The 27,949-nt window shown below is 44.9% G+C and overlaps 1 protein-coding gene across 3 annotated transcripts; it reads left to right on the top strand.

The window, feature by feature from the left end:
- Positions 1–33: 33 nt before the first annotated feature.
- Positions 34–26,672, top strand: TRAF3IP2 (TRAF3 interacting protein 2). Of its 3 annotated transcripts, XM_077175206.1 has the most exons (10): positions 37–496; positions 7,754–7,839; positions 8,082–8,831; positions 11,904–12,093; positions 14,317–14,492; positions 15,985–16,073; positions 17,769–17,837; positions 20,120–20,236; positions 21,350–21,424; positions 26,068–26,672. In XM_077175206.1, the coding sequence occupies exons 2-10, from the start codon at positions 7,824–7,826 to the stop codon at positions 26,212–26,214; spliced, it is 1,629 nt and encodes a 542-aa protein (XP_077031321.1). In that variant the 5' UTR covers positions 37–496; positions 7,754–7,823; the 3' UTR covers positions 26,215–26,672. The 3 variants fall into 3 exon arrangements, 2 of the variants coding, with proteins under 2 accessions (XP_077031321.1, XP_054485937.1); XR_013181339.1 differs by lacking the exon at positions 26,068–26,672 and having other exon boundaries at positions 34–496; positions 17,769–17,832; positions 21,350–21,429; XM_054629962.2 differs by lacking the exons at positions 37–496; positions 7,754–7,839; positions 8,082–8,831; positions 11,904–12,093; positions 14,317–14,492 and having other exon boundaries at positions 15,998–16,073; positions 17,769–17,832.
- Positions 26,673–27,949: the final 1,277 nt, after the last annotated feature.

Raw genomic sequence — 27,949 nt, 5'->3', positions numbered from 1 at the left:
ACGCATCATGTGATTGTCTTCAGTAGTCTGAATCACAGCTGATTTAACATTTGGCACCGACAGTAAGCGGCCGAGGGCTGAAAGCACGGGATGACTTTCCCGACGAGGCACACCGTTTAGGAACCACACCGGGGTTCCCCCTGAGTTATTTCTCCGCGGCGCTCAGGCAGAGGCCGCCCGGCTTCCCAGGGAGAGGCGCCGAGCCGCACGCAGGCATGGCCGTGGGGCCGTGAGCTTCCCTCCAAGTGTCACTCCCCCAACAGAGGCTCTCCCGCCGGCCGCCGCGCCGAGCCCTGCGTGCTCTTCCACTTCCTGCTGCAGAGCCTGTTCTGCCGCTCACCTGGGAGAGGCAGGCAGGGAGGGAGGGTGTCGTAAAAGGAGGGAAAGCCGCCCGGCCGGCTGAGGAAGGAGCCCCGGGCGCGGCGGGGAGCGCGGGAGGCGCGCAGCCCTCTCGCTCTCCCGGGGCAGCCCAGCGCGAAGCTCCCTCGCCCGCAAGGTAAGAAGTGCCGGAGGTGCCGCCTCTCTCGGCCCCTGTCTGCCCTCAGCTGCTGACCCGCGCCGGGCTCTCGCTGGGGCTTCTTTCCCCCCCTCAAATCGCTGTCTCGCTTGCTTTCTCCCCCCTCTCTCGGGTCATGAGAGCCCGACTCTCACAGATGGTTGCAACATGTTTCAGCCATTTCGCTGCAGTTTGTTTTGTTTGCTGGTTCTTGTTCTTTTTTTTTTCTTTTTTTTTTTTTTTTTTAATCAGGAGGGGTTTGGGGTAAACGCTGGGGACGGACACGCCTGGTGTCGAAATGTTGTCCTGCCTATTTACGTAGTTGCCTGGCAATGACTGGCGGCCAGGCCTGATCCCGATCCCGCCCTGCCCGGCTCTGCAGGCTCAAGGTGGTGTGTTGGCCGATGGCCCTTTCCCTCTCCCTTTCTCTCTCCCTTTTCCTTTCCCTCCCCTTCCCTTCCCCGCCTGACCTGGGACTGCATGGGACAGGTCCACAGACCTAGTGAGGGAGAGGTGGCTGCAAGGTGTGAAGGAAACAGGATCACACATCGGTTTTGCCCCGTCCTCTATAGCCTCGGCACGGAAACAAGTGGGAGCAAGGTGATAGTCTTTCTTTTTGATTAGGATTAAAATCAGCCATATAAAACCCACTCCCACATAAAACCTGCTTCCATTTCACCCAGTTTCAGGATACAGGTTTTGTACCCTACAGGTTTTGTAGGGTTAGCACTGGCTCGGCGCCGAGATTGGCACATCTGGGCTTACTGGTCCTCAATCACCACCAGCAACCCTGAGACGAGAAATTCCCATTTCCTGCAAGCCCTGGGTGGGTCAAGGCCCGGACTGGCCACACCAGTGCCCCACCATGACCAGATGTTGCTGTGACACCCATGGTGGGTGATTCCAGAGACAGGGACATGAGGGGCACAGGCAGCTGGGCCAGGCTGGGCAGGTGGCTGCCAGTGGTGCTGCTGCCTGCAATGCCATCAGCCTCTGAAGCTGGCCTCGCCCATGCAGAGTGCTGGCAGTGTCTGGAAGCACGCTGTATTTTTCATTTTTTTATTTTCCAATGGAGATGAGTTTTCTTTCTGTTTTCCTAAGGCAGGAAGCAAGGCATTTGCACTTATGGTGTTCGTGTCTATCAGTGCCCCCCACCCCCAGCAGTGGCTTTTGAAGTTTGGCAGAGGGTACACGTCTGAAGGATACACGCATTTCTGCACGTTTCATGACTGCAAGCGAGCAAGGCTGTTCTCACGCCAGCTGAGGGAGACACGTCAGGTCCCACAGGCTTCCCTCAGCCTCCCGCCGCCCACGCAGCGCACAGCCCTCGCGCTGCAGAGCAGGCTGGGGATGGGAGAGACATCAGCCCTGTGAAATACCTGGGACTCTTCAGGAACCAGAGCCTTCAATGTAAGGCATGAAGCTGTAGGAAAGCAGGCGGAGGAAATTGATGCTTCTCAGAGTAATCCCCCCATCCCACCCCACTGAGTCTGCCCCAGTTTTGTGACAGGAGTTTTGGATGTCCCAGGGCTATGGAACATCCCAGACTGGGGGTTTTTAAATGCCTGTGAGAGTTTTATCAGCACCAGAAATGGGTGGGAAGTAGCCTCTGGAAAGCAATCACATTTTTAAGAATACTGAAGATAATTGTAGATGTTTTCATATTTCACAAAGTTTAGAAAACTGCCTATATCTGAGATGCCTGTTTGGGTCCTGCTAGAGGGTGTCACCCTTCTAGTTTCTTACTACTTACTGTCCAGCATTCCTTCAACATGTATATTGGTGTCTACACTAAAAAGGCAAAAAATATCAGGTCTGCTCTAGCCTTTGCACCATGGATTGTCCAGTGAAGCAGCATTAGTGCTGCAAAAGAGAATGTGAAGTTTGCCATGCAGACAGGATTTGAAGTATGTTCTCCTGGCACATGCAGATTTTCCTGCCATGGCTTCAGAAAATACGTGAGAGCAACCATATAGCCAGAGGAACATTGTTTCCTTATTCTTTTTCTAATTTTTCCAGAAGTCATAAAGATAAGCATTACCTGCCCTAGAGAGTTAAAGGTCTGGGCTAGGAATGTGACATGTTGCCTTGCCCTTTGCTGTGGAGGGTACCCAAGGGAGAGGGTCAGCGTCCATGAGGACAGCAGCTGAAATTTCTCCCGGTGAAGTGCAAAACTCTGAAGCTTGGATTTCCTTGGCAATGCTTATTTAAGTTGTAGACCAAAACCAGTTCCCGCATTTGCACTTGCTCCTCCTGTAAGGATTTTCCTCTGGGATTTTCTGAGGAAAGTTGTGTCTCGTGTTTCTGTAGAGAAAGCAGCACTTGGAGCAAGTGCTCTTGCACATTTACATTCATCTCACCCCATGGCAACAGCATTCCTTGGGATCTCAGCATGTGCATCCTCACAGCAGCTTGCAGATTCTGCATCCACTTACTCCCATCCTGCAGATGGATATCAGCAGCACCAGGGAGCTTAAGGGATTCAGCCAAAGTACACAGGAATTATTTGGAAATCAAGAAATACCTGTCTGTCCCCACCCCTTGTGATCTCAGCTTTGCCTTAATCTCTACCCATGCCATTTCATAAATGCCGTGACTGGCAAATAAAAAACCCTGTCCTTGTGTGTTGTGCACCAAGGAAGGTGAGGTTTCTTTCTCATCCTAATGTTTTCTGTTTTAACAAGGTAGACAAATAAAACTTTGATCAAAAGAGCAAAAATATTCTCCCCCTCTCCAGAAGCAGCAGAGAGCACAACTGTGCTCATGTTGCAGTCTCTCTCTCCTCTGTTTCTTCATGACAGAAGGTTTCTAATCAAAAGCAGATAGATGGTTGGTGTGTGTGTTTTGGGACAGCGCATCCTGACAAGTCTTTCTGCTGGAAAACAGATGAAATAAATACCTGATGGATTTTGCAATCAGCTGCAAGAAAACAGCACAGATGAGCTAAGACCAACACCCTTCCCCTTGTCCCCTTGACTCTGTGGGAGGATTTTTAGGGAACTTTGGCCATTGCTTCAAACTTGGGTGCTCAGGCCCATCTCTACTGACCTGCAGAAGAATTTGCTCCCCTTTATGCTCTCCCTGCAGGTTTCCAGGAATGGCCATGGCCAGCAGCAGCTGGATGTAAGTAGGATTTCTGGGTGGGGTCCCCTGTCTCCCTGGCAGAAGCAGAGGAAGAAGCTCTCTGGGTGTGGGAAGCCTCACGAGGAAGCTGGAAGGGGGTTCTTCTCAGGAGCTTTAATCACTGAGCACCCACCCACAAAGGTTATTTGCTGAATTAATGCACACTGCAGAACTGGGTGTATAAGGAGAGGAAGGAAAAAGAGTGGTTTAAGGAGTTCCCTTGACATTTTTGGGAGCAGTCCAGGTTCTGTCCCTCTAGGAAGGGCCTCCTTACTTTATTACAAGCAGAAATATATGCAATGGCTCCAGCTGGTTATCAGTAATCTCCTGAATAGTCAGAGGTGCAGGGGGGATATTAAATTCTTGATGTTTTCTGGCAATATCATGAACTGACTTGAAGTTGCAGTGTCTTTCCAAATGAGGTTGGGCACGATCTCTGCTCTGCAGCAGCCTCTCTGCCAGAAGAGGGATCAGGCTACAGGTTTCTGAGGGTATTTCAGTATGCTGAAGCATTCCTTTCCTCTAGTTCTTCAACACAGGAGACCAAGCAGGTAATTTTTCTGCCCTGTGCTTAACTGTATTTGCAGGATAAGCTAACTAGAAAAGTCAAAGGAAGCAAAATGAAACTCAGCAGCACAAGGCAACATAAAATACAGGGATAATGGGCTCTTTTGGGTCTTTTTCCAAAAGCCAAGAATCTTCAGCTGAGCAAAAACAACACCCTGAAGTACTGCTTTTGGAGGAGGATGTTTTTTAAATAATCTGTTATATTTTCAGCAGTGTGGGGATTTCTCTTGGGAATTCCCATCCACATGCCACTGCCAGCATTGCTTAAAAGATGTTCAGCATGTCCTGGGGTTAATTTATCCCGGGGGCCATTGCTACAGACAGAGCTCTGCTGTTGTAACAGCTTTTCTCTGCAGCCAGGGCTACTGAGGGAGGAGGAGGAGGAACTCACGTTTCCTAATTTTTTAATGCCAAAGCTCTCATCCCCTTGGTGCCTCCTACCTTGATCCTGTGAGAGCAGGGGCTGTGCGTGGGTGTCAAAGCTCAGCTTTTGCTTACACCCTGCAGTGGGGTCTAAGCAAAAACCTATCTAAAAAACCTAGAATTTTTTGCAGGTAAAAACATAAGCTATCAAATTAGTTGTGTCTTCTGTCTGACCAAATCATTTCACTCAACTATCTGGAGTAATTTTTTGAGGTCATGTTACACAGGAAGGAAATAAGGCTGCCTTTAAAATATTAAGTTGATTTGGGAGATAAAGAGGCGTTTATCCATTCAGAGTTTAATAGGAAAGACATTTTTGAAATATTCTGAAGCAAGACGTTTGAAGAGTTTGGTGGCTGATGATTTGTGACACAGTTTATTAGAATCCCAATATCACTTCTCCAAAAGGCAGACTAAATACATTAAATAGCAAACTTTAAGAAAGCAAACCTGAAATTTTCTTGCCCATGTTGTCCCTTTCATTAGATTCATGCAGTTCATTTCATAGATAGTCTGATGTTAGCAATGGAACTAAAAAAAAGAAAGACCAAGAACTTTGGAGGTTGTAGCCTCCAAACGAATTTAGTGACTTTTAACTTTCATCTGACACCCAATCCAAAACGTACAGAAGTCAATAGAAAGATGTCCATTTACTTCATTGAGCTCTGGATTGAGATCTCAGTTTCTCCACAGAAATCTGTTCTTCTTGGCATGGTGCTAAACTGAAGGCTATTGAGTATAGAGGATCCAAATTCAAAGTATTTTGTAGTATTTTCACCCAGGTACTTCAGAGACCATCAAAACAGCATCTTGTGGTGTATGAGGCATTGCAAATTTGTTTCTGAAAAGTCAAGTTTGTATGTTTGCTAAGGATTATATTGAATAGAGGCATGATCAGACAATGCATGTGGCCTACGAGGTGGAGCTGTACCCCAGTGCTCAGCTGAGTTGTGCTTTGTGAACACCAGGGTGAATTTTGCACAAGGAACCAGTTAACTGGAGATGCTCAGAAGGGAAGTAAGAGATTGGAATGTGATTTGTGCTGCTGGAGTGCAGTCATTCACTTTACAACCAAACGTACAGAGATATCCTCAAGTTGAAGCACGTCTGAGCAGGCACTTCAAGGCCAGCTGATCCAAGGATCAGGTTTACAAAACCGTTGAGGTAAGCAGAAGACAGATGCTTTGCAGGGCATTTGACACCTCTCCTTCACAGGTGCTTCTCTGTCAGGGGACCACTCAGCAGCTTTACAGCCTGGTTGGTGTAAATCTGACTGTGCTGTGCTGCCCTGGTGAGTCACCACCCCAGGGCAGTCATCATTTAAACTGACTGTGACCAAAGGTCCCAGGCAAAGGACACTTGGCCATCCCTGCACAGCATCAAGTTCCTGACACTGGTGCTGAGAGCTCGAGGTTTTCTCTTTCTTGTCACGTCAGTTATGCCGGTCAGGAAACCAGGACTCAGTGGGCTTGGCTGATTTTTGTGACCTGGTGTAGAGGAAAAGGGGTGCAAACCTCAGGGAGAGATGTGATGGTGGTGAGCTGACTGTCAGCCTTTCCAGCCCGGGTGCTGGAATGGCAGGAGCTGGTTTGGCACCAGACCCAGCTCGCTCGTGCAGGGGCTGCAGCTGTCAGAGCAGCAGCAGCAGCGTGTGTGCTGTGCTGGTGCAGCTAATAGCTGCTCTGAGGACTTGCCTACATGGGAAAATTTACCAGTGTAATTATCCCACTGTAATTATCCCAGGATAACTCTCCCTGTGGATGTGCTTAATATAACATAGGGTATGTATGAATATATGGCAAATCTTCTGCACAGATGGGGTTTAAGTTACATAGAGGAGGAATGTTTACATTGCAGCCCAGCAGCAAAGCACAGTTTATATCCTACTTCCCAGCAAATGTTACACCCAGAATTTTCTGTGCCAGAGGTACTTTCAGGGGAAGTACGTGTCATTTGATCTGATCAGCAAAAATGTAAAGCCTCAACCTTGCCCTGTAAACATGGGGCACAACATTTGCTTTTACAGAATCACTGTGGAAGCCAGGGTAAAGGCTGAGACACTGCTTGGTACCTCTCTGTGATCCTGTTCAACTCTTTTTTTATAGAGTGATCATTTAAATTTGTTGTTCATTTGACTTTTTTTGTTCAAAACATTGTGACTGAAGTTGGGAGAAACCCTTGGATCTCTTCAAACACATTGTGATTTTGACTTTCTCTACCAGGCTTTCAGGCCAGATTCTTTCACCAAATGTTGTCATTCCCATTGCTTGAGTGCTTAGTTCCCTCTCCTCTGATAACTCTCCTACTTGGAATTTTAGCTTCTTCAATCTGATATAAGGTGAATGGCTGGGGAAATGATGAGTACCAAGCGTGTTTTTCTATACTCCATGGTAAAAAAAGAGAATTTGCTGGGAGGAAGCTGAGCTGCACCCTGTAAGAGGATGAAGATGGCTGCACTTCCTGCCCAGCATTCACCCATCACTGCTGCTGTCATCCTAACTTGGGGTGAAGCAGAGGTCTCCATCATCAGGAGTCACTTGGCCAGACCAAATTTACTGGGATAGCAGTCCCAAAAGGAAGTGATAATTTTGTTTTGGGCCCAAGTCAGTTCTGAAGGAAAGAGGAAAAAAATCCAACCAATAACCAATCTCTCTAAATTATCTTTTAATTTTCAACAATTCAAAATAATGAGAGTCATGTGATGGTAGACTGGAAGAAACAGTACAATAAATTAAGCAGCAGCACTTGGAAACAAGATTTCGAGTTGAAATTACTCAGCTAGGTGTGTCATAAAGTTTAGATCCAATGCATCAGCTGTTATTAGAAGATCAGGAGTAAAATAATTGCAAGTGGTTGTGTTGCCTGAATTATGCCTAAACCAAACCTCCAGACCTAAGCAGTCTGATCTACTGTCAGGTACAAGAATTACTTCTGAGAGACAGTTCATCTGCTTTTGCCCCCACCCAGTGTCAGCAGGAACTGTAGGTTCCAGAAATCCCATAAAAAAACATTTGATTTGCGCAACACAATTTCCAAAACTTTAACTGCTATTTCTTTTCCAGCATCTGAGATAGAGTTATTTTAGGATTATTGCCCATGTGAAACAGTACTGTGTTCACAAGAGTCCTTTTTCTTGTTTTCCAGTTTGCTGAAAAATCCTGGCCTTGCAAGTAAGGCAGCTGACTCACTTCCAGTTCAACAAAAAACTTTGGAAATGGCCTCTGTGTCAGGTTAGTCCAAATTATAACTCTCTACTAGCTTCACTCCAGCTAACCCTCTACTTTCTTGTTTTGCCAAAAGTCAGCCAGACCTTTCTTGCTGTTTTCTGCCACCTTTTTAAAAAGCATTAAAGATTATAAAGAATACATATTGCTCTTCAGTATTCCAGCTCACAGTCAGGGAATGATGATGGATGACAGGCATTTGCCTGTGTGGCTGTCCCTCTCCAGTGATACTTCTCTCAATTTTTCAGGCACTTTCGTGGGTCGAAGCATACCAGTCGAAGTGGATGAATCCCTGCCGTGGTCCCAGTTACCTGAGCATGTCTTGGAAAAGGCTTTGCAGCCTTCTGGAGAGGCTATGGAGGATGAGGAGTCCCAGAGCTCACGTGTTGCTCAAACACCTCAGGCCGATCCATCTAGCCTTTGCAGAGCACCAGCACATCATCACTCAGCACTGTCCGTGGAGCCAGACAGCAGCTTGTGGTCAAAATATACTGATCCTGATGGAGGTGGACACTCCTGTTCCCCTGGTGAATCAAAATCAGGAGTATTTCCCTCAAAGACACATTCTATAGCTATGGACAAGCCAGGCATGCAGCCAAGATCACAGCTTTCAGCTGACACCAGGCACAAGTCCAGTAAATCAGAGCAGATCTTGTCTGATGTTCCTGAGGACTCACTGGAGGAGAGCAGCCAAGGGAGTTCACAGTCACAGCAACCCTCAGGAAACAGACTCCTGGCAGAGCTGGGGACTGTAGATACTGGCTACAACTCCCAGTCACAAGACGTCATGGGCATCAGGCATCTGGAGCCCCCCTTACCGTTGGTGTCTGTGCTCAACCCCCAGGACCTCCCAGGACCACTGATCTCCAGAGAGTTTTTGGGACCTGAGCATCAGCAGTGCCCCATGTGCCATCACTTGCCCCATGCCAACACGCCCTCGCAGGCCCACGGCTGCCTCAGGCACGGCTGCCCGGCCCAGCAGCCCCTCCCAGGCCCATGTGAGTAGCACCTCTCGCCCCACAGGAGTTTCTCTGGCTGTATCTCAGCCATCGTTCACCAAGGGCGTGTTTCCAGCACAGCATGCAATTATTAAGCTCTTTAAACATCTAATTGCAGTCCATTTTACGATTTCAGATTTTTGGGTTATGTGGCTAGACTCTGCTGCAAAACCTCTGAACCTCTTAAGTTAAAGAGGTCGTGGTTACTCATCGAGTGCAGGCGAATGATTTTGCTTAGAAACCAGCCTTTGTCGGTCACACTGAGCATGCACAGCCTCTCCCTGCTGTTATTTCATATTCTAGTCATTTCCTTCCTCCTTGCATCAGTCATTCGGCAGCCTCCTATACCCACTCAATTCCTGTTGTTTTCATAGATTTCCCTGCTCCCCCTTGGATCCCTAAAGTTGAGAATTTCCTGCCAGGATCAGGATGGGAGGTTACCCTTGATCTCCATAAATAGTATCTCCCAGCACTATGACCAGACTCACCCATGTGTTTTATTTCTATGTGAAAAGAGCATGACATCCATCATCCTAATTTTTTTTCTGTTGTCAGCTGAAATGAAAGCTCATTACTTAAAATGGAGCCCTCTCAGCTGCTGGTGATTGTGTCGCTGAGCGCTGATGTGACTCCCTCAATATGGGCGTTCTGGCTCTGGGAGACTACAGTGCAGTTTACAGCCTGCTATTAATTAGTATTCCTTTTCAGTCTCTGAGATTTTTATCTGTTATGAAGTGAGCTTTGAACATTCAACAGCAATATCATTGTTTTAATATAATTTATATTACATTAGGCTCATGAGACCCTGACCTGTTTTGGGCTGGCTTTGTAATAAAAAGCTGTAGGCCTGTTCTGATAAACCTTTTTTGGTTTTTAACCTTTTTTTTGACTCCACAGCATTTATATTGCATCTGTTTAAGGAGTTTTGCCATTTTACCTATGTGCTGTAATTAGGTATATGAAAGAGAAGGGTTTCAGAAACTTGGTTCCCAGCTCTGATTTTGGAACTTTGTAAAGGGGAAGGGGCTACAGATGGACTTTCAACAACATCTACAGCTTAACATTTGGAAAATGTGCTCTGGTTTTCCTTTCCTACCTTCTCCTTTCAGTTCAGCCCTAAGCAGACAAAGAGCTGGTTGCACAACACCCCTCACTATTTACCTCAGTTTACCTCCTCCACAAGCAGGCATCGTGAGAAGTAGGACATTTACTGAACGAGGACATTTTGTTTGAAAGCAGGAACTCTGAAAGGTTTTCTTCAGAAAAATCACTACCATTCCAGCCATATCCAGAGGGCAAAAAGAGTAAAGTAAACTCAGATGGCTGGAGCAGATTTGCTCAGGACCAAGAAGCTGGCAACTGTACTCCTGTTTCTCACATGCCTGCTACAGCGTAAATCACCTCCTGACAGCTCCGTGTGTCTCAGATAATTGTTGGGCAGTGGCAACCCACAACAAAGCTCTGCACCTCCCCTGGGGAATAGCAACTGTGCCCGGAGGCGCTAAGCAGGCTGGAGCACCTGCTATTTGAGATACAACAACAAAACTGCCTCTGAAGTCAAAGAAATGTTCACAGCAATGCCTTGTGCCCGGGGACCATAATTTCAGATATTTGTCTTTCAGGGATGTGGGGGTGTGTGGGCACATACGCCTGGCCGCGCTGTGCTTTGAACTGCGGCTGCATCCAATACACTGTAGCAGCAGTCAGATCTAAAGGAAACTGGTGAAACATTGGCCTTAAAGCCTCCAAACCAAACCGAGTGTCCCAAATCCCTGTCACTTTCCCTAGAGCTGGTCATGAGGAATCCAGGAGGAAACCATATTGACTTGCAGTATGGTTCTCCCAGTCCCTTTCACCCTGTCAAATAGATGAGAGGGGGGTGGGAAAATCTCCTGAAACAATCTCCTGAAACAATCTCAAAAAATACAATGTTGCTGACTCACACTTTCATCAGGAATCTGTGTAATTATGGGGTTGGTTGGAGGGGTTTTTTTTCTTTAGTGCTGGCTCCTGGAATTGGAGTATTCCATTAAAGCTTTGTTTTCTTTCTTTATCCTCCCCTTAAAAAAAAAAAAAAAAAAATATATATATATATATATATATAGATGGTCCTATGGCTGCTAGGGAAAGGGAGGCATGACCCAAAAATAGCTAAAAGGATTTTAAAAACCAGTTTTGGGGGAAAAGAGCATTTGAGTACTGCAGCTTTTAGAGACAGCTCATAACACCATAATCATGCAGTGCTAATAAGCCCTGCCAGGCTGGACTTTGATCTGCACACAGCAGCTTGGAAGTGCACAGAGCTGCTGCCTAATGAAAACCACAAGCAGAAAGACTGAGAGGGAAAAAAAAATTCCTTTTCCCCAATTGGGAAACAAACAGCTTACATTGCTTTCTCTTTCAGTTTATGCCAACAGTTCCACTGTACAATAGTTATTAATCAGTATTATGTGTGGCTAGCAACAGTAAAGGTTTTCAGAATTACTTGAGCAAAATTATCACTTTGGGCTTCCCCTGCAGCCTCTCGGATGGCAACGGGAGCAGCAGCAAGTCCTTAAAATGTCACTTTGACAGAAAATTCACACAGGGTGGAGTAACAAACTAAGCGATTATTTTTCCTCTTTTCGTTTACAATAATCACAGTCTGTTTAGCCTTAGTGTTGCAAACTGATTTGTTCCAGGATTTTGCATCTGCTTTCATGAGAACTTTGGGATGATTCATTTTCACAAGTCATTGCCAAAATGAAATAAAAAAAAAAAAACCAAAACCTACCAAAAAACACTGAAGCACAGTAAGAACAGGGACAAGGCAGCTCTGAATGTTTAACTGTCAGCTGTCCCAACAGCCCAGCCCCGAGCAGGGATCTGAACCCTGCCGTATGTGGATGGGAAATAGCAAGCTTCAGACTCCAAAACATTCCTTCATCTGGCTCCTTTCAGAGCGAGATACCTGCAAATGCCTCCAAACTGCTCAGTTTCCTGAGACATGCCTGGAAAGGAATAAACACAAACTGAGGCAAAAATGTGTTGGCTGAAATGATAGTTGCTGCCTTTATTTTCTCACCCTCCCAGATGGCAGAGCTCCTTACCAACATTTTGCTGAGCCATCGCAACCACTTCCTCCTGTTCCTGGACCTTGCATGCGAGTTATCCGCCCAGCCCAGCAAGTCATCCCCAATTACTCAAACCTCCGTGCTCCCAAAGGCACTGGAGACCGACCACCCCAGAGGACGTGCTCCTCCCCTGGTCCTCCTCGATTCCTGTAAGTATGCCTGGGGGGGTGGGGGTTGTGGGAAGTGGAAGTTCCTCTGATCTGATTTTGTGGGTTTTCAACCAGTAATTCTGAATCCTTGTACTGTGAGCGTGCCCAGGCTGCAGGAGTACACGTGAGATGCTGGGTTGTTTTCTTTATTTGCTGTTTTACACCCAATGGGGGCCTGACCCTTTCCTAAAGGACTTCAAAGCTGGATACCTGATAGGTTGTCAGAGCACACCCTGAAATGCATGCCTTAAGGAAGATAAATGCTTGAAGGTTAAATGGATGAGGGGTTGAAAAATATCTCAGTTGAAACCTTAGAGCTCTCCTGCTCATGGGCAAAGGTCAGTTTGGTGGCTTGCTGGGTCTTCAGCTTTACACTGTACCAGCCTGGGACAACTCAATCACTGGCTTCCAGTGACTTCCTTCTTACATCTTCTGTGGTGCAGAGAAAAAGGGAGGAAATCCCATCAGTTGCTGATATATCTCTGCACTGCAGTTTGCAGCCTTTTCTATGATTTTTCATAGCAAAATGTCTGGCACTTTTCATCCAGGGCTTTTTGACTGATTTTCAGATATTAATTACCAGGCCTTCTATTCTTATAAGTATCTCATTAGCAGATGGGAAATCCTATTCATGCAGGGGTTCCTTCAGACTCAGCTATATAAAAACAAATTGAAGCTTCAGGTTTTGAGAATATCTGAAATCAGACTGTTTTTATTCAAATGCCACAATACTTATAGAGGTGTTACACTTGCAGACATCTGTGCTTGAAAATGTCCACTTACATGACATGGTCTTGGCAGGGAACTGTGAGTATGGGCAGGACAAATGAGGGTAGACAGTTGAAATATCATTCTGCTCTGGCCTTTGAAAAATTAAGGACTGTAACAGAAAAGTGACAGCAGGATCAGGGAGTGCCTGCAGCAGAGAGAATTGCAGTGAAGAGTTTGTATGAAAATGTAAAAATATTGGGAGATAGTGGGTGTCCTTTGCAGTAGTAAAATTTAAAACCAAACTCCTGATTTTTGGCACACTTGTTAAATAAGGTGGAGTTTTGGGAAGATCTGTAAATTAGCCACCGGGAGTGTTTTTTGTGGCCATTGATGAGGCATGTGTTGCTTTTGTTAGTACTTTCTTTTGCTAAAAGAGATCCAGAATACTCAGGGTCTGTCCTGTGGCTGCATGGCTGCTGCTTGCAGGCTGACTGCAGGAACAGCAGTTATATGCTGGTAATATTTGCCTATAGAGTACTTTGTAACAGAAAACATCTGCACCAAAATGAATAAACCAAATCTTAATGTGACAACAGAAAACATGCTGCGACTAGCCTGTCATCATTCATTTAAGGAAGGCTAAGGAAAAAAAGAGAGTGGTCTTGATTGACTAAGCATCATGGCTCTGTGGGGAAAAGCTCTCAGAGAAACCTAAAACTCATCCAACAAATTCAACCCAGCAGATTGCAAGCACACCTCATGTAAAAATCTCTATATATTCACCTTCCCGTTGACTTAAAATCTGAAGCCAAAGTGTAGGACAAGAACTGCTAAACTTCCTAAAATCCTCCCTCTCTCTCTGTTTGCTACAATGGAGAAGACATTAGGCAAGGTTATTGCAGGTCTGGAATGCCAGTCCCTGACATGAGCAACTCTTGCTTGGGTCTGCCATTGCTGGTCAAGAAATTAACTTTGTTCCCTTTGGCAAAACATTGGGTTTGTCCAAGGCTGGAGGGCCTCCAGAGCTGGAGCTGGAGCTGGAGTGCCCTTGTAAACCCATTTTCCCAGTTTCCAGCTTTCTCTGAGCCTCCTGCACTGCACAGGACATCATGAGAGCATCTGAGGTGCCATGAAGGGTTCTTTAGATAATGGGAAGGCATTACCCAAGGGCCACCCTGCTTCCATACATGCATAACAACATCCATGACATGCCATTATTTCTCACTCAGAAAAGCCTTTGCTTCTGCTAATTGCAAACTGAACAGCTTTCAGCTTACTTCCTGTGATTAATGTTTCTCCGATAAACTGCTTCTTGTGGTGGCCTGTCACCAAGGTATCCGTTCCAAAGACACTGTAATAACTAAGCAGATGTGCTGAGCCAAGCATTTCTGCAAGAACTTTTCATAGCTAATATGCAGATAAAGTTCTTAGTGTGTTATTAACAGGAGAGGAAATTTTTAATTTTGCCTAAAAATAAGTATTTTCTAAATCCTCCATTGCTTTTCTTTGTAGAAACCAGCTATACAACCAGCTACCTAATGGTCAGCTGCCCCCCAAGGCATGTGGCCTAGATGAAGCATGTGGTTGTCCTTCTGACAATTTTCCATCTCCAGCTGCTGTCCCAAGACCTCTCAGTAACCCTGCAGCCAGGGGAACTCTGAGAACCAGCAATCTGCCGGAGGAGTTGCGTAAGTGGTTAGCAAATTTGTTCTGTGCAAGATTTTACAGCATGGCCCAACAGCTTTAGGTGGGAGAGCTCCAGAGTGGTGAAGGGGGGGAGGAGAAGGCAGGGGAAATGACATTAAGGCAACAATAAAAGAAAATACCAAGTGTCACCACATCTCTTGGGTGTGAGTGTCTGTGTTTGGTGGGATGTAATTACCCCCTTGAATCCTGAAAACATAATGGTCATTAATTGCTTGTTATTTTGTTCACAAAAAGTAAATACTGTTCAGATTGTCTTCATGACTCCTTGCTAAACAGGATGTCCCTTTGAGGCAGGAGGGGCTGGAGCTTACAGTAAAAGACTAAAAACAAACAAAGCCTGAGGGATAAAGTGTTTCTGCCTGTCCCAAACCAGACAAATATGTTGAACCCTGACCTCAGTTTCTCCCTGAACTGGTGAGTTTGGAGAGGACTCTGGGACATGCTGAGGGCAGCACAGGCTCTGACTGACATGCTTCTATTGCCACCAGCACCACAGATGCATTCACCTTCCAACTCTTAGGGTAAAGTTAGGTTTCAGAAAAATAGCTTATTTCTAAATGCCAATCTGACTAGTACGTGAGATGTACCATTGCTAAGAACCCTCCACAGCTCTCCTGAGGTTTTGATTTTTCCTTTATTCTTCATTCTGCATATCACCTTTCAAATCCAGAGAGTCACACCTCTCTGGCCTGCAGGGGAGTGAGTTATGATACCAGATGCCACTCTTGGATAAACCCTACTTTATCAGTTAGTGTGTCCTAGATGGAGGAATTACTGGGTAAAACAGGGTCATCTGTGGTAGATGCACAGCTGGATTAGATCAGCCAGCTGCTTCACCCTGATGCAAAGCCATGAAAACCCCTCCCACAAGGGCAAGGGCATTGCTGTCACCAGCCATGCATCCAGCCTGCACAGGGTGTTAATGCTGCTCCAAGGAGAGGCAGTATGACATGCATAAGGTCCCCTCCAGCTCTGTCATATCAGTGGGTCTGGGGAAAGCTGTGCTGGCTGCAGCCAGTGCAGGTAACTCCAGCTGTGGGTGAGAGCCCGGGCTCAGGTATGCCCAAGCATGGGAGAAAGCAGCTCTGGCCACAGGGCAGGGGGAGCAGCAGAGGGATTTACCCTCTGCAGCCTGCCAGTAAGGCAGAAGGAGCTCAAATCTAGAGCAGGTCTTTGTGACAGGGGGTTGGTTTCAACACTGAGCCACTGCACTATCCCACATCCATTTTGTAAACAATCCAAAGAGACCTAAGTGGGCAGAACCTGCAGTGTGGTGGAGAAGGAGGGCTGTGACAGTCTCAGCCTCTGTATGGGGTATTTAAAGGAGGGCTGTGACAGTCTCACCCTCTAAATGGTGTATTTAAATGAGGGCTGTGACAGTCTCACCCCCTGAATGGTGTATTTAAAGGAGGGCTCACCCCCTGAATGGTGTATTTAAATGTGTTATGTAGTCATACAGACTCTCTCTCCCAGGCAAGGTCTTTATAACCTACTCGGTGGATACGGCAGTGGAGGTTATGAAATTTGTGAACTTCCTGTCTGTAAACGGATTTCAAACTGCTGTAAGTATTCCTTCCAGAAAAAATGGCTTTCAACCAGGGAAGAGGTTTTTTTAAAAAAAGCAGAAGCAATACACTGTCCATTTAAATGTTTTTCTGGTTATGGTCACATTTTATAGGCTAAAGAAGATACAGATAGGATGAACTAGCCTCATTTTTGCAAGCTGTTACTTAAATGATCTGCCTCTTTGTTTGTTCTCCTTTTAACTGAATTTTGTGCTTTGAAATATGCTTTTATAATGATCCTGGAAAATTTCACTTAGTGACACCAGATGGGCAATTAATATGAGGTTTTGTGAGCTATTCCATTAATATTGTCTCATATTTGATCTGTAATATCAGGATTACAAAAGGTCAATTTTACGTTCTTCCCATCCTACCTTTTATTTTCTCCAATGCTGTTATATCATTGATTCTTCAGATGTGAGTAACTTTCTGCTAAAAAAGAACTAAAAGTAGATTCTAAAATTCATACAACTTAATGAAACAGCCTATCTCATGGTTTCATTTGCTTTGTTATCCCTTTAAAAGTGATTTTGCTTTGTTATACTTTTAAAAGGGATTCTGAAAATCATTGGCCTGAAAAGGTCTGTGTCATACTCTCTAATCCCATAAGCCATTCTGACTTTTACTGAATTTCTCATGAGTTTGCTTCATCTTAGAGGCCCACAAAGGCTCTAGGATTCAGTGTTCATCAAAATCTTGATTCATATTTTCTTATTTCAAGAGCATATGCTACCTGACCCCTCAACCTTCACTCTTTGGCTCCAATTCAGGAAAGCATTTAAGCAAGTGGCTATCATTAAACTGAATGAGACTCAGTGGGGAGCTTTGCACATGCTTATTTATTTTCATGAATCAAAGATTTTTTTACGGAGACTGCAATTATACTTCTCTCCAGCAGTTCTGTACTATGACCAATTCATAAGAAAGCTTCTGGGCACCATAGCTTTACAGAGTAGAAGGCTCATTAATAGCACCTTTGCTGGACAGGCAACACTTGGAGCCTGTTGCAGAATAATAAATACAGCAAAATGGCCCCAAAGCAGGGAAACAAGTGGGCTCTCTGCATTCAGAAAGGGAAAGACTTGAGACATGAGAGCAGATCATGATTCTTATCTCAAAAACTTGGAGAAGTTAATAATTACTCCATTGGTCACAGTCACTGATTGCTGGTTTCTGGGTTTACTGGCTGTGCAGAGAAGCCAGCAGTGTTGGTCATATTCAGTCCTGTGAAGTCTGTCACTGAAGTCTGGGTAACTGCACCCGGTTATCAGTGACCTGGCTGACTTCCCACCACACACCCTGAATATTTAGTTCAATATGAAGCTAAAGCTTCCCACTCAGTAGACCCTTGCAGTCAGAAAATAGCAGGCATTTGCAGCTATACAGATGGAGAAGGTGGACTTGCTCTGTCCAGTAAAAAATGCCTGGGAGGTGGGACTGGCAGGGCAGCCAGTCAAAGGGCCAGCTGAGTGGAGCCCAAGGATGTGCCTGCAGCAGCCCCTCTCTGCCTGCTGCCTGGCCAGCTTGATTCAGGACTGCATGGAAAGGGGAGAAGTGCATGTACACATTTTTTTCCTAAGGAAATTGGAAATGCTTGTCATAAACAAAGAAAGGAGTAGTTGCTCTATCAGTGCTCTAAAATGGGGAGGAAAGGTGAAGGGATGCTCACTACAGACTTTCATTCTCTTTCAGATTGATATCTTTGAGGACACGGTACGAGGTATTGACATCATTAAGTGGATGGAGCGCTACCTAGGTGATGTATGTAAGGGCAATTTAACCTTGTTTATAGCAGAGGTGACCTGAGGAAAATGGTTGAATTATTCTAATACACAGCAGGGACAGAATGAAAATGCAAGACCCTACTGTTGTCTTCCCTGCCCCTGTAGAAATGGCAGAGGTATTGCAGAGAGAGGCAAATCTCTCTCACATCTGTATCTGATGGTCCCAGAGCTCTTTCTTTAAGACATGACAGGCTAATTCCGGCATTCTTGCAAAATTCCAATGCTGCCTGTTACATCCAGCCTGAAGCTGCCATTGGAAAAGTTATTCCTCCATGCCCTTTTTAAATAGTGGGGTTTAGCTGTGCTTGGTTACAATGATACCTGTATTTCATCCCAGGCTGCATAGTCATGGCTAATGTTCATCTTTCTCGCCTGTAGCTTTTACACTGATATCTAAAACACTGAAGGCTTCTTCTGGATAAACCATCCTACATTTAAACTGGAAATTGGTATTTTCTTGGTTGATACACAGATTTGCTCTCATCACTTTGCATCTATCTAAGCAGTAAAACAGAGATTTATCTCACTGCCAGTGCTGTTCCTTGCAGCAGCAACTTCCTCTGAAGTTCCCCTGAGCAGTGAGTGCACATCTCCTTTAGGATCAAGCCAGGTGGTTGGACTATACCAGCACAGCTGGGTGCAAACTGGCAATTCTGTCACTGGACAGGAGCCATCATGGGCTGCCTTCCTTGGATTCTTGCCTTGCTGAGTGTCCACTGGGTCTCTGACTCACTCTGGCCAGATCTCCATGGTTCAGGAACAGGATGACAGAAGTGCTGGACTCTCCTCCACCTGAGCAAGGAAACTCAGCCATTTGAGGCAGCCCTACACAGGTTTCCTGCAGGTGTCCATGCAGGCAGGATACAACTGCATGCAGAGCCAGCCTGGGACCTCTGCCATGGAAATGCAGTCATGCCTACTGGGGCTTGCATCAGGACAAATTAGGCTTGGGCTCACTGTGTGTAATGTAGGTAATGAAACCAGAAGACAGGGTGACTTTGCTTTTGCCAAAAACATCATTATCACTTAAAGTACAAGCTGGCAGATCTCCTCTGGGACTTGTGCACAGTCAGTAGGAGAAACCAGTACGTGCAGAGAACAATCTCCTGCCTCCACCTGAGGATCTTTCTCTGACTACCCACCTCAGGAAAGTTTGGTTTCCCTCACTGACTGTAGAGGCAGTTTCTAACTTCAAAACCCTTACATGTGTGTGGAGGAAGGGACTGCTTGGACACAAGCAGAGGAAAGTGTACAACTGGGCATGTCTCTTGCAAACCCTCAACATCTGTAAGTGCTTACACACATGTCAAGCACAAGCAAAAGTAATTCAGGAGTATGTTGAGTCAGTGAAAGGGATAATGGCTCCTTACCATATTTGACCCTATGGTGGGGCAGATTCTCTTGATACAGCACAGAAGGGAAGAGTTAATTACATGCCTGGCAGACTGTAAGATTTGGAAGCCTTACACAGGCTTCATGTGCTGGGGATAAAAGGCAGGCCCCAGGTAAACAAAAGCAGGAAGCTTTCATCTGCTGCATTTCAACTGGCCTGCCATTAAGGAGGAGAGATGTTTCCCAGATATAAAGGATGGCCCCTCTCTGGAAACCTGAGTTCAGTGTGGGGCTGGGATTAAACAGGTCAGAGGCAAGATCTGGGCTGTCCTAGCAAGGTGGAGGAGCATTGCCTTCAGCCCATCATGACAGAGCTGTCAGGTACCCCTAAAGCTGCCCATCCACAACAGCCCCCCTCTCTGCACAGCCACCTCTCTGCACACTTTGCCACTAAGATCAGCAAGAAAATACATCATTTCTGCCACTGAGAGCCCTAGAAGTAGCTTCCATAGACCGCTGTCTTTAGTAGCTTTTTTATAAAAAGCCGTAGATGACTAAAGAGATGCACTTCTACATAAGATGTTGGAAAACATTTGGGTCTGAATTTAAAGACAAAAGTTTTCTGTGTATGCACATAGACACTCTACACTGATAAAAAGTGGCTTTTTATGACAGGGATTCCAAGTGTCAACTGGTAGCTGCTAATACATCTCTTGACATTTAGATTTTCTATATTGAGATGTTGAGAAATAATGAGGAGAACGAGTGTGTGAGTTCTCCTGTATTTCCTGCCAGAATGAATGAGATCCTCTTGTGTTTGCCAGGAACACAAAGATCACTTAAAACACAAACTGGCAGATTTCCGATCTGCCTCTACCAAACACGCTGCGTTTCTCAATTTCATGAAAGTGCTTTTCTCCCTAACAGAAGACGGTGATGATAATCATAGCAATCAGTCCAAAATACAAACAGGATGTGGAAGGGGCTGAATCCCAGCTGGACAGAGATGAACACGGCTTACATACTAAATACATCCACAGGATGGTAAGCAAGGACATGCATTTGCTGTTTTACAAAGACTGTCTCTTCTTCTCAAAAGACAAATCTGTCTGCAAATGGCAGGTTCTTTGCTTTGTTTTCCCTAATCCCCATAGTTAAACACCCCTCTTTGGAATTCATTAATCCTTCCTCTCATCAGCTCAGTATGCTCATTAACATCTGCTAAGAGGTTCAAGGAAGAAAAATCCTATTAAACATGCTCATCTTATTTCTTCATATTCTTTATTGTTTGGTGTTTTTCCCCTCCTTCACCTTCTTGAGCCCTTGTACAGCCCTGAGCACAATCTTATCTAACAGTGCCTGACCTTCCTCCTCTAAACCAGCCCCTGTTGCTTCAGCCATCCTGGAGCTGAGGTCTTTTCTTAGGCAGCAGTAGAGCTGACTGAAGGATGGAATTGCAAAGCAAAGGCCAGAGATGCAATGTGGGGCTCCTGGGGAGTGCAGAGAGGTGCCAGAAGACCAGACACCCATCTCCACAGCCTCTCACAGGATGCACATTCAGCCCAGAAGAGCCCATAGAGCCATGAAGCTGATCCTTTCTCCCTTGGTTTGCAGTTAGCTGCCTTTCTCAGCCTGGAACCCATCTGATCCCCCAGCTGGAATCTGCGGTCAGGTTTCTCAGAAGCTGTCACCAGCAGCTGAGCTCTCAGCAGTACCTTGCTGTCCATACCAGCCCTGGGATGCCTGTGTCCAGGGCCATGGGGAACAGGCTGGGCCCTGGCTCAGACACAGACCTGGCCTCTGGCTGAAATCTTTCACCCATCTGTAGGCCAAACAGGGTGTTAGTCAAGTCAGGCTGCACCAGTTCGAGATGGATTTCACGGGATTGCACCTGCAGCTAAATCCACAATTATTTCACACCATGAAACTGAATGTTCAAGAAATGTTGACATATCTTTCCTGTATCCTTTCTGTAGCAATGAAGAATTAGATTAAGTGGCCAAACCAAACAACACCAAGTCCACCAGCAATATATCAACTCATTTAACAGAAGAGCAGTTTAAGTAAGCAGGGAATGTTTTTATACATAGGATTCAGATGCATGCAGAGAAAAACTGTCATGTTATTACAATAAAACTGGCTTTTTTTCTATTCTAGATGCAGATTGAGTTTATACAGCAAGGAAGTATGAACTTCAGATTCATCCCTGTGCTTTTCCCAAATGCCAAAAAGGTAACACACATGCATGCTTATATACTTTCCACATGATTAAGTGCATATTATTTTGATCACAGTGCAGCAGATGGAATCTTAAAACCCAAACACTCAATTTCTTGGTTCTTAAAAGCCTACAAGTAATATTCAGAGCTTATAGGTTTATGTATTCCAAAGTTCATAGGTTTGTGTACATGCAAATAAAAAACATTTCATCCACAACATAAATCAGTGTATAAATGTATTTCTGATGATGAATGTACAACTAAAACTCCAATTGCCTTGTGCACTGAAAGAATTTAAATGGAGAGGGGCAATCTATCCAGGAAGCATGCTTTTTATATTAACCCTTTTATAATTTGTCCAAATGCAATGCTGATGAGTGAGATGGGCAGGATTTATGACTGATGTGAAGAGAGGGTCTGGAAGAGGGTGTGCTGAGAATATAAAATAAATAGTATAATAAATACTAAAGTACTAGGCTGTTTCTTGAACTGTGACGGGCCCATCAAAGGCAAACTAAGATTTTTTAGGACTTGCAATTTCATCTGCCCTCCTTACTTGTTTTGAAGATTCATTTGAGAATAAGAAATAAGTAATGCAACAGATTCCCATCTCTTCTACCTCACTCAGAAAATCTCTTGGATTTTTACAAAGACAAAATTATTAAAAGACTTCAGTTATAGCTTTCTCAATCTCCTGCACTGTATTCATGTTTACTTTGCATAACGAAATGCTTTGTGCACTGTTGGGTAGCCATCATGTTGCCCTTAGGTACAGCTGCATTTTAGAAAAGTATGGAAAGAATCTCTATATTTCTTTGGGTGCCCAAATTTTGGAACATGAGTCAAAATTTAAAAAATGTTATCAATGGTTACAAGGCTGTGCAGTCCCACAGCACTTGTGGATTTTACTGTAATGAAGTTCCTTATTTAAGCAGCGATTTAAGATCAGAAATTTGAAACTATGTCCCTGGGTTTGTAAAATATTTGAGGTCCTGTGGGTTGAATAATACCCTTGGTATTTCATGTCATTCATATCCCTTCCTGAAGGATCTCAGTCTGCTACTTACCTTAAGTAAGTACCTGGAAGACAGCAGTGGTGGGAATGGGGCAGGCCAAAGGCAGAGAAGCACCCAGCATTTTTTCGGTCAGTCTTTGGTGGGGGAAAAGGGCTCCTGACCTTGGGGCTACTTGAGTGCCCACCATGTGAACAGACCACACAATCTAGAGCCACTTGGCACCTTAAGGGTTGCAGAGAGAAGTGTTCCAGGAGACACTCTAGCTGTCTTGGGGCTCTGAGACAGAACAGTAAGTTATGTTAATTTGGGCTCAACTTTATCAGAAGATTATTTAGTGTACAGCAGCAGTTCTCTCAGACAGTGGTCTGTAAGGAATTTCCAGGGTTGGTTTATCCAGCTGCCTCTATCAAGGCATCAGGCTCCAGGAATCCTTCCTGTCCACCCTCTGTAGTTCACATAACCCTTCAGTTTTTCAAGAGGTGCCTTTCTCATTAAATTTGCAGATCAGCATTTTCTACTGCTGTTAAGCCTTAGTCTCTTTCTCAGTATAATCCTTTGGTACATCACCTACGTTCATCTAGCTCCTTAATGATAATGTAACTGAGGACATCATGGGTGGAAGGAGAGCATCAGAGCCTGAACAAGTTGCAGTAATGAAGTCTGGAGGCAGTCAGAGGAAGTGAGGTACCTGAAAAGCTGCCAAGTATATGGACAATTGGATGATGTTGGCGGGAAAATTACTTCAATTTTGTCTTTTTTGTACTGTCCTTTATACGTTCAAGTGTTAGCATAGCTGGCAGTGGAAAAAAGCAGAAAATTAGGATTTGGAGGTTTCATCTGGGGATGGGGCTATTAGATGAGTTAATCTCATACACAGCACATCATAAAGCACTGCTGGTATGTGAAAATTAGTCGACCTCCAACAGGAAGAGATCTGTGTGATCCAAGGAGCGTTCATTAGGAAGCTGAATAATGAGGCGAGGAATGCAGAACACACAGTTAAGGTGGAACTGGCATTTCCAGCTACACTGCGAAAGGAAAAATGGGTCTTGCTGGTTCAAGGTTTGCATCACAACAATCCACAGAAATGTGTCCTCCTCATCTGGCCACCTGATGACCAAAGCAGTAAGCCAAGATTGCCCCCTGCTAGAGGCTTCCTCTGGAAACAACCAAGGGATAAGATGAACAGGGCTGGTGCCAGGGAAGGCAGGAGACGTAAAACCATGCTCTGCTGGTACAGCCCTGAACAGTCCTGTCCTCTGCACCAATGCACTCTGCCCTCTTCCTACCAGTTTGAACTGTGGAGTTATCAAATACTCTCCCTGTGGTATAGAGAGAATGTCCTCTCAGCTCACAGATACACAGCCAAATTTTAAAAATGTAAAGGACAGTAACAATTTTCCCATTACTCCCACCTGCAGTGACAGATGCTGTTGTGTGGCAAGGAAAAGCCTCTTTCTCACTCTGGATAAAAACAGCAGCTATGGCTATCCTTTACCCCTACACACCTCCCTCAAATTAAAACTATTGCCAGAGCTGATTCATGTCCAGGTGCTTTTTGCACTGACTTCATTATGGAGGGTATTAAACAAAACTGCACAAGCAGTTTTGGAAGCAAGGCACAGAGCTTGTCTCTGGATGTACAGTGCCTCCCTCATTATATCCCCACTTGCTGATTTCTTACCTACTACACATTTCTCACACTAATTTCCATCTTAACTGAGTTACCCACGTGGACATCTATCAAATGCATTTCTGCAGTCTAGACTGACTATATCTCCTGTATTTCCTTTGTCAAAAAAATGTAGTTTCTTATCAAAGGTAGAGAAAGGGCTCATTTGGTAAAACCCCTGCCATATTTAATTGCATTTCCTTCTATAGCTCTTAACAAGATTTAGTAAAGAAACAAATTCCATGTAACAAGGGTATGTATGTATGTGCATGCAAACATAGTTATCTTTCTTTCTCCCAGTCACATTTGTCTCTTGGCCAATTCCAAAGACCTTTGTCAAAGGAGCAAAATTCACAAAGATTAAAATACCTTCCAATGCCAAAATAAAAAGACTAGCAGGTGGAGGCAAGAAGCCTTATTTTTGCTCCTACCAAAGGGAGTGCTGTGGGATCTTACCCCTGTGCAGTGAGATGTCCATCTGGAAGAACAGCCTCTGCTTTAGGAGACCACTGACCAAAGCCTATCCTTTCTCAGACACTGGAGAAAGAGGAAGGTCAGGTTTGATAGATACCTCTGCCAGTCACAAAGCTGCTTGTTCAGAAGCCTAAGTGAGTTCACACTAATGGGTCTGTAGGTGCCTGTGTGACTCACCTCCTTCTTCCTATACATAAATCCTGTAGCTCTAACAGAATGGTTGCATCAATTACCACAAACTGCTCCCTGAGCAGGGAAAGCGATGCAGCCTTGTTCCTACAGCTGTACAGGCCAAGGCAAAGACAGCCAATTTGAGAAGCATGATCATGGGAATGAAAGGTTTGGACTGCAGTTAGGCTGTGTGCTGGCAGCAGGACATGTGCAGCCCATGCCAGGGCATCCCCTGGTGAGGTGCCAGAGATGTGCATGCCAGCAGCTTTTTGCTCTGTCCTCTTGGAGCTAGCTCCACTAGCTTGACAGGAACTGTGCTGCTCCTAACAGGGGCCATCTTGGGAAAACACTGCTAAATAAGAGGTCCAGGGACCAAGTGCTGGATGTCCTGGCTCCTCATGTTGCTTATCTGCTGTCTCATTTTGGCTAGGTTCTGGTGTTTCCAATTCCAAAATAAATCTCTGTCTCATGGTGACCATGAACTGGTTTTGGTCAAGGATCTGTCCCTCTGTTAATTAGTGGTATTATAATAGCCCTTCACCCCTAACATCCAGACTGTCCATATGAAAACTTCCCAAGGCTGTGGGAACATGGGAACATGAGGTCTGAGCAGGCTCATCTCCGTTAGCCGGCTGTCACTCTCCAATGCCATGCCGGTCCCAGCTTCATTATGTTAATGGACATTAGCCAACCCCTGTGAAGAACTGCACCTTTTCCAGGATTGGTGGAAGTTTGATCCTGCTAATCTGGAGATGCATTAGTCTCTCCTCAAGCTCAGTATCAGCCTCAGCCTTCTGCTCAGTTGGTCAGAGCACACCATGCTTGGTGAAGAAAGGTGCAAAGGGGGGGAGAGGGCTACCAGCACGTGAAATGTTCCTGTGGGGTCCCAGGCTTTCCCTACTGGTCCTCATCCCAATGTTGAACATGCTGTATAGATTCTTTAGCAGCTACTAAGGTGGCAGCCTTTCCTTGCTAGGAGCACTGAAATCTCCTCCTCTCCCTCTCCCTCTCCTCTCCTCTTTATTTTCACAAGCTATTCGATGCCTGTCATTGACATCAGACTTCCTTTGAAACATGATGAAATTAGCCAACGTGATGGCAGAAGAGAGACAGGCAAGCTGTGGGATCACACAAAGTTCATTTATTTAAGAACCCAAATACAATTCTGAAGCCAAATTAACATTTCTTGTTGTTACAGGAAGTGCCTAGAACAGACAGAATTAAATCTTCCCTGGCAGGGTGTGACGGAATCTGAAAGATTCTGCTAGAGATTCAGAAGGATTTATAGGATTTAGCTTTTATTTTCCTTGTGTTTTTTTTCAGGAACACGTGCCTACCTGGCTGCAGAACACTCACATTTATAGCTGGCCAAAGAATAAGAAGAACATCCTGTTGCGGCTGCTGCGGGAGGAGGAATACGTTGCTCCTCCAATAGGACCTTTACCAACACTCCAGGTTGTGCCGCTATGAACATGATAACTTCAAGCACATGAGGAGTGGTTGTTAAAGGGTTGTTCCTGGCAGGGAGCCAGCACTCTTCCAGATGGCTCTTTTTGATGACAGAAGACACTCTTTCTGCTAAAGGAGTTGGTTGTCTTGGGTTACTCAGGCTCAGCTTGTTCTCTACCATGTTAAACATCTATTTCCGAAGCTGATGGGGCAGAACTCTCTTCTCTAGATTTTTTAATAAGCTACAAATGGAAAGAATGCCCACTTTTATTTTAACATCTGGTTTTAACATATTCCTTTTATTAGTCATTATAGCAAACAAATACCAGAAATAATGTTGCAATAAGTGTAAAATAAAAATTACATCCTCCTTTTCGCTCAGGGTTTCTTTAAAGATATTCCTGCTTTGTATAGCATTATTGAACCATCAATTTGTATATACACTATTAAATATATTTGCATTTTGTAAGGCAATCTTACATACCATGTCCACTTCTATTATTGCTGGGTACAATGGAGAAGTGGGTTGGGTAAGGCAGATATTCCTTAGCCTGTCGTGCATAAAGGGACTCATCTTCAATTAGAGGACTTTGAGATCTGGAATCTCTAGAGTTCCCTTTCCTTACAGCTTGGTCCCTCACACCTCCAGCGTGTTGCAGCAATAGTCCCCACAAGGAGAGCTGAATGCATGACTACGTGTGTGCTGCCAGTGCCATGGAACACTGCAGTATTTTTTATGGCAGGCCTTTAGCCTCACTATTGCTCTTCAGCCCTTATTTAAAACAGAGCATGTCAAAGGACAATTGGCATTTGGGAAGCCAGCAATTGTTAACAGAAAGAACATTGACTCCTACAACTTGCAGTATGCAGTATGGAACAATAAAATAATCAAAGATGGACAGCCACAGGATGCTGGCCACCAGGATGGCTCAACAACATCATGTCTGCTAAAATTAAACATATTTTAACAGACCACATAAGCATGACTTTGGTGAGGGTTTTTTGTTTTTTAACAGCTGTGACCTTACTGAGGTAACAGTGGACCCTGTTGGCTTAAAATTCTGCAGCCCTTATTCTTTAGAGCAGTCGTACCAATCCTCCCCAGCTTTCATATTTGTCATGGAATGACCCAAACACAGCTTTATAAAAAAGTACATGTGTTTGGTAGCCTAAAAAGAAAATTAGCCCAGAAGTTGATACTCCTAGTACAGTATCCAAATTATTTAATTAGCTTTCCGTGGAGGTGGTGCCAGCATGGTGTGTTGATGCAGCACATGCTTTCTGGTGCTTATGGAGAAAAAATTAAAACTCAGATTTTCCTTCAGCAGACTTCTGCAAAAATAATTGCAGCCATATAAGAGAAGAGTGTGTTCAGTATTGTCAACTCCGATGATTTTTATTGTGGTATTTTCTGTGCTTCTTGCCACTCCAGTTTCAAAAGGGAAGCTAAACAGCTGAAACAGGCTAATACCTGACATGCCAGCAGCTTCCTGAGAATAAAACTGCATTAGGCAGTGGTACTTCTTGGCACCTACTTACATGTGGGGAAGGGAGATCTGTTTTTCATGTGATAAATTTTCAATTAAGAAAATAATTTTCTAGTATGTGGTGACAGCCTAAAATCATGACAGAATTTTATCTTAAATGGTCACCAAAGTAAACACAGAAGGAGTGGGATGTGGGTTGACATTTGGGGTCACCTGGAGTGCACTACAACATTGAGCTCAGCCTCCAGGTTCAGTGAGTCTTCTGAAAT

The sequence above is a fragment of the Agelaius phoeniceus genome, chromosome 3 (assembly GCF_051311805.1).
Source record: "Agelaius phoeniceus isolate bAgePho1 chromosome 3, bAgePho1.hap1, whole genome shotgun sequence".
NCBI lineage: Eukaryota > Metazoa > Chordata > Aves > Passeriformes > Icteridae > Agelaius > Agelaius phoeniceus.
The sequence above is the reverse complement of the archived record's forward strand: the minus strand, read 5'-3'. Positions and strand labels throughout refer to the sequence as shown.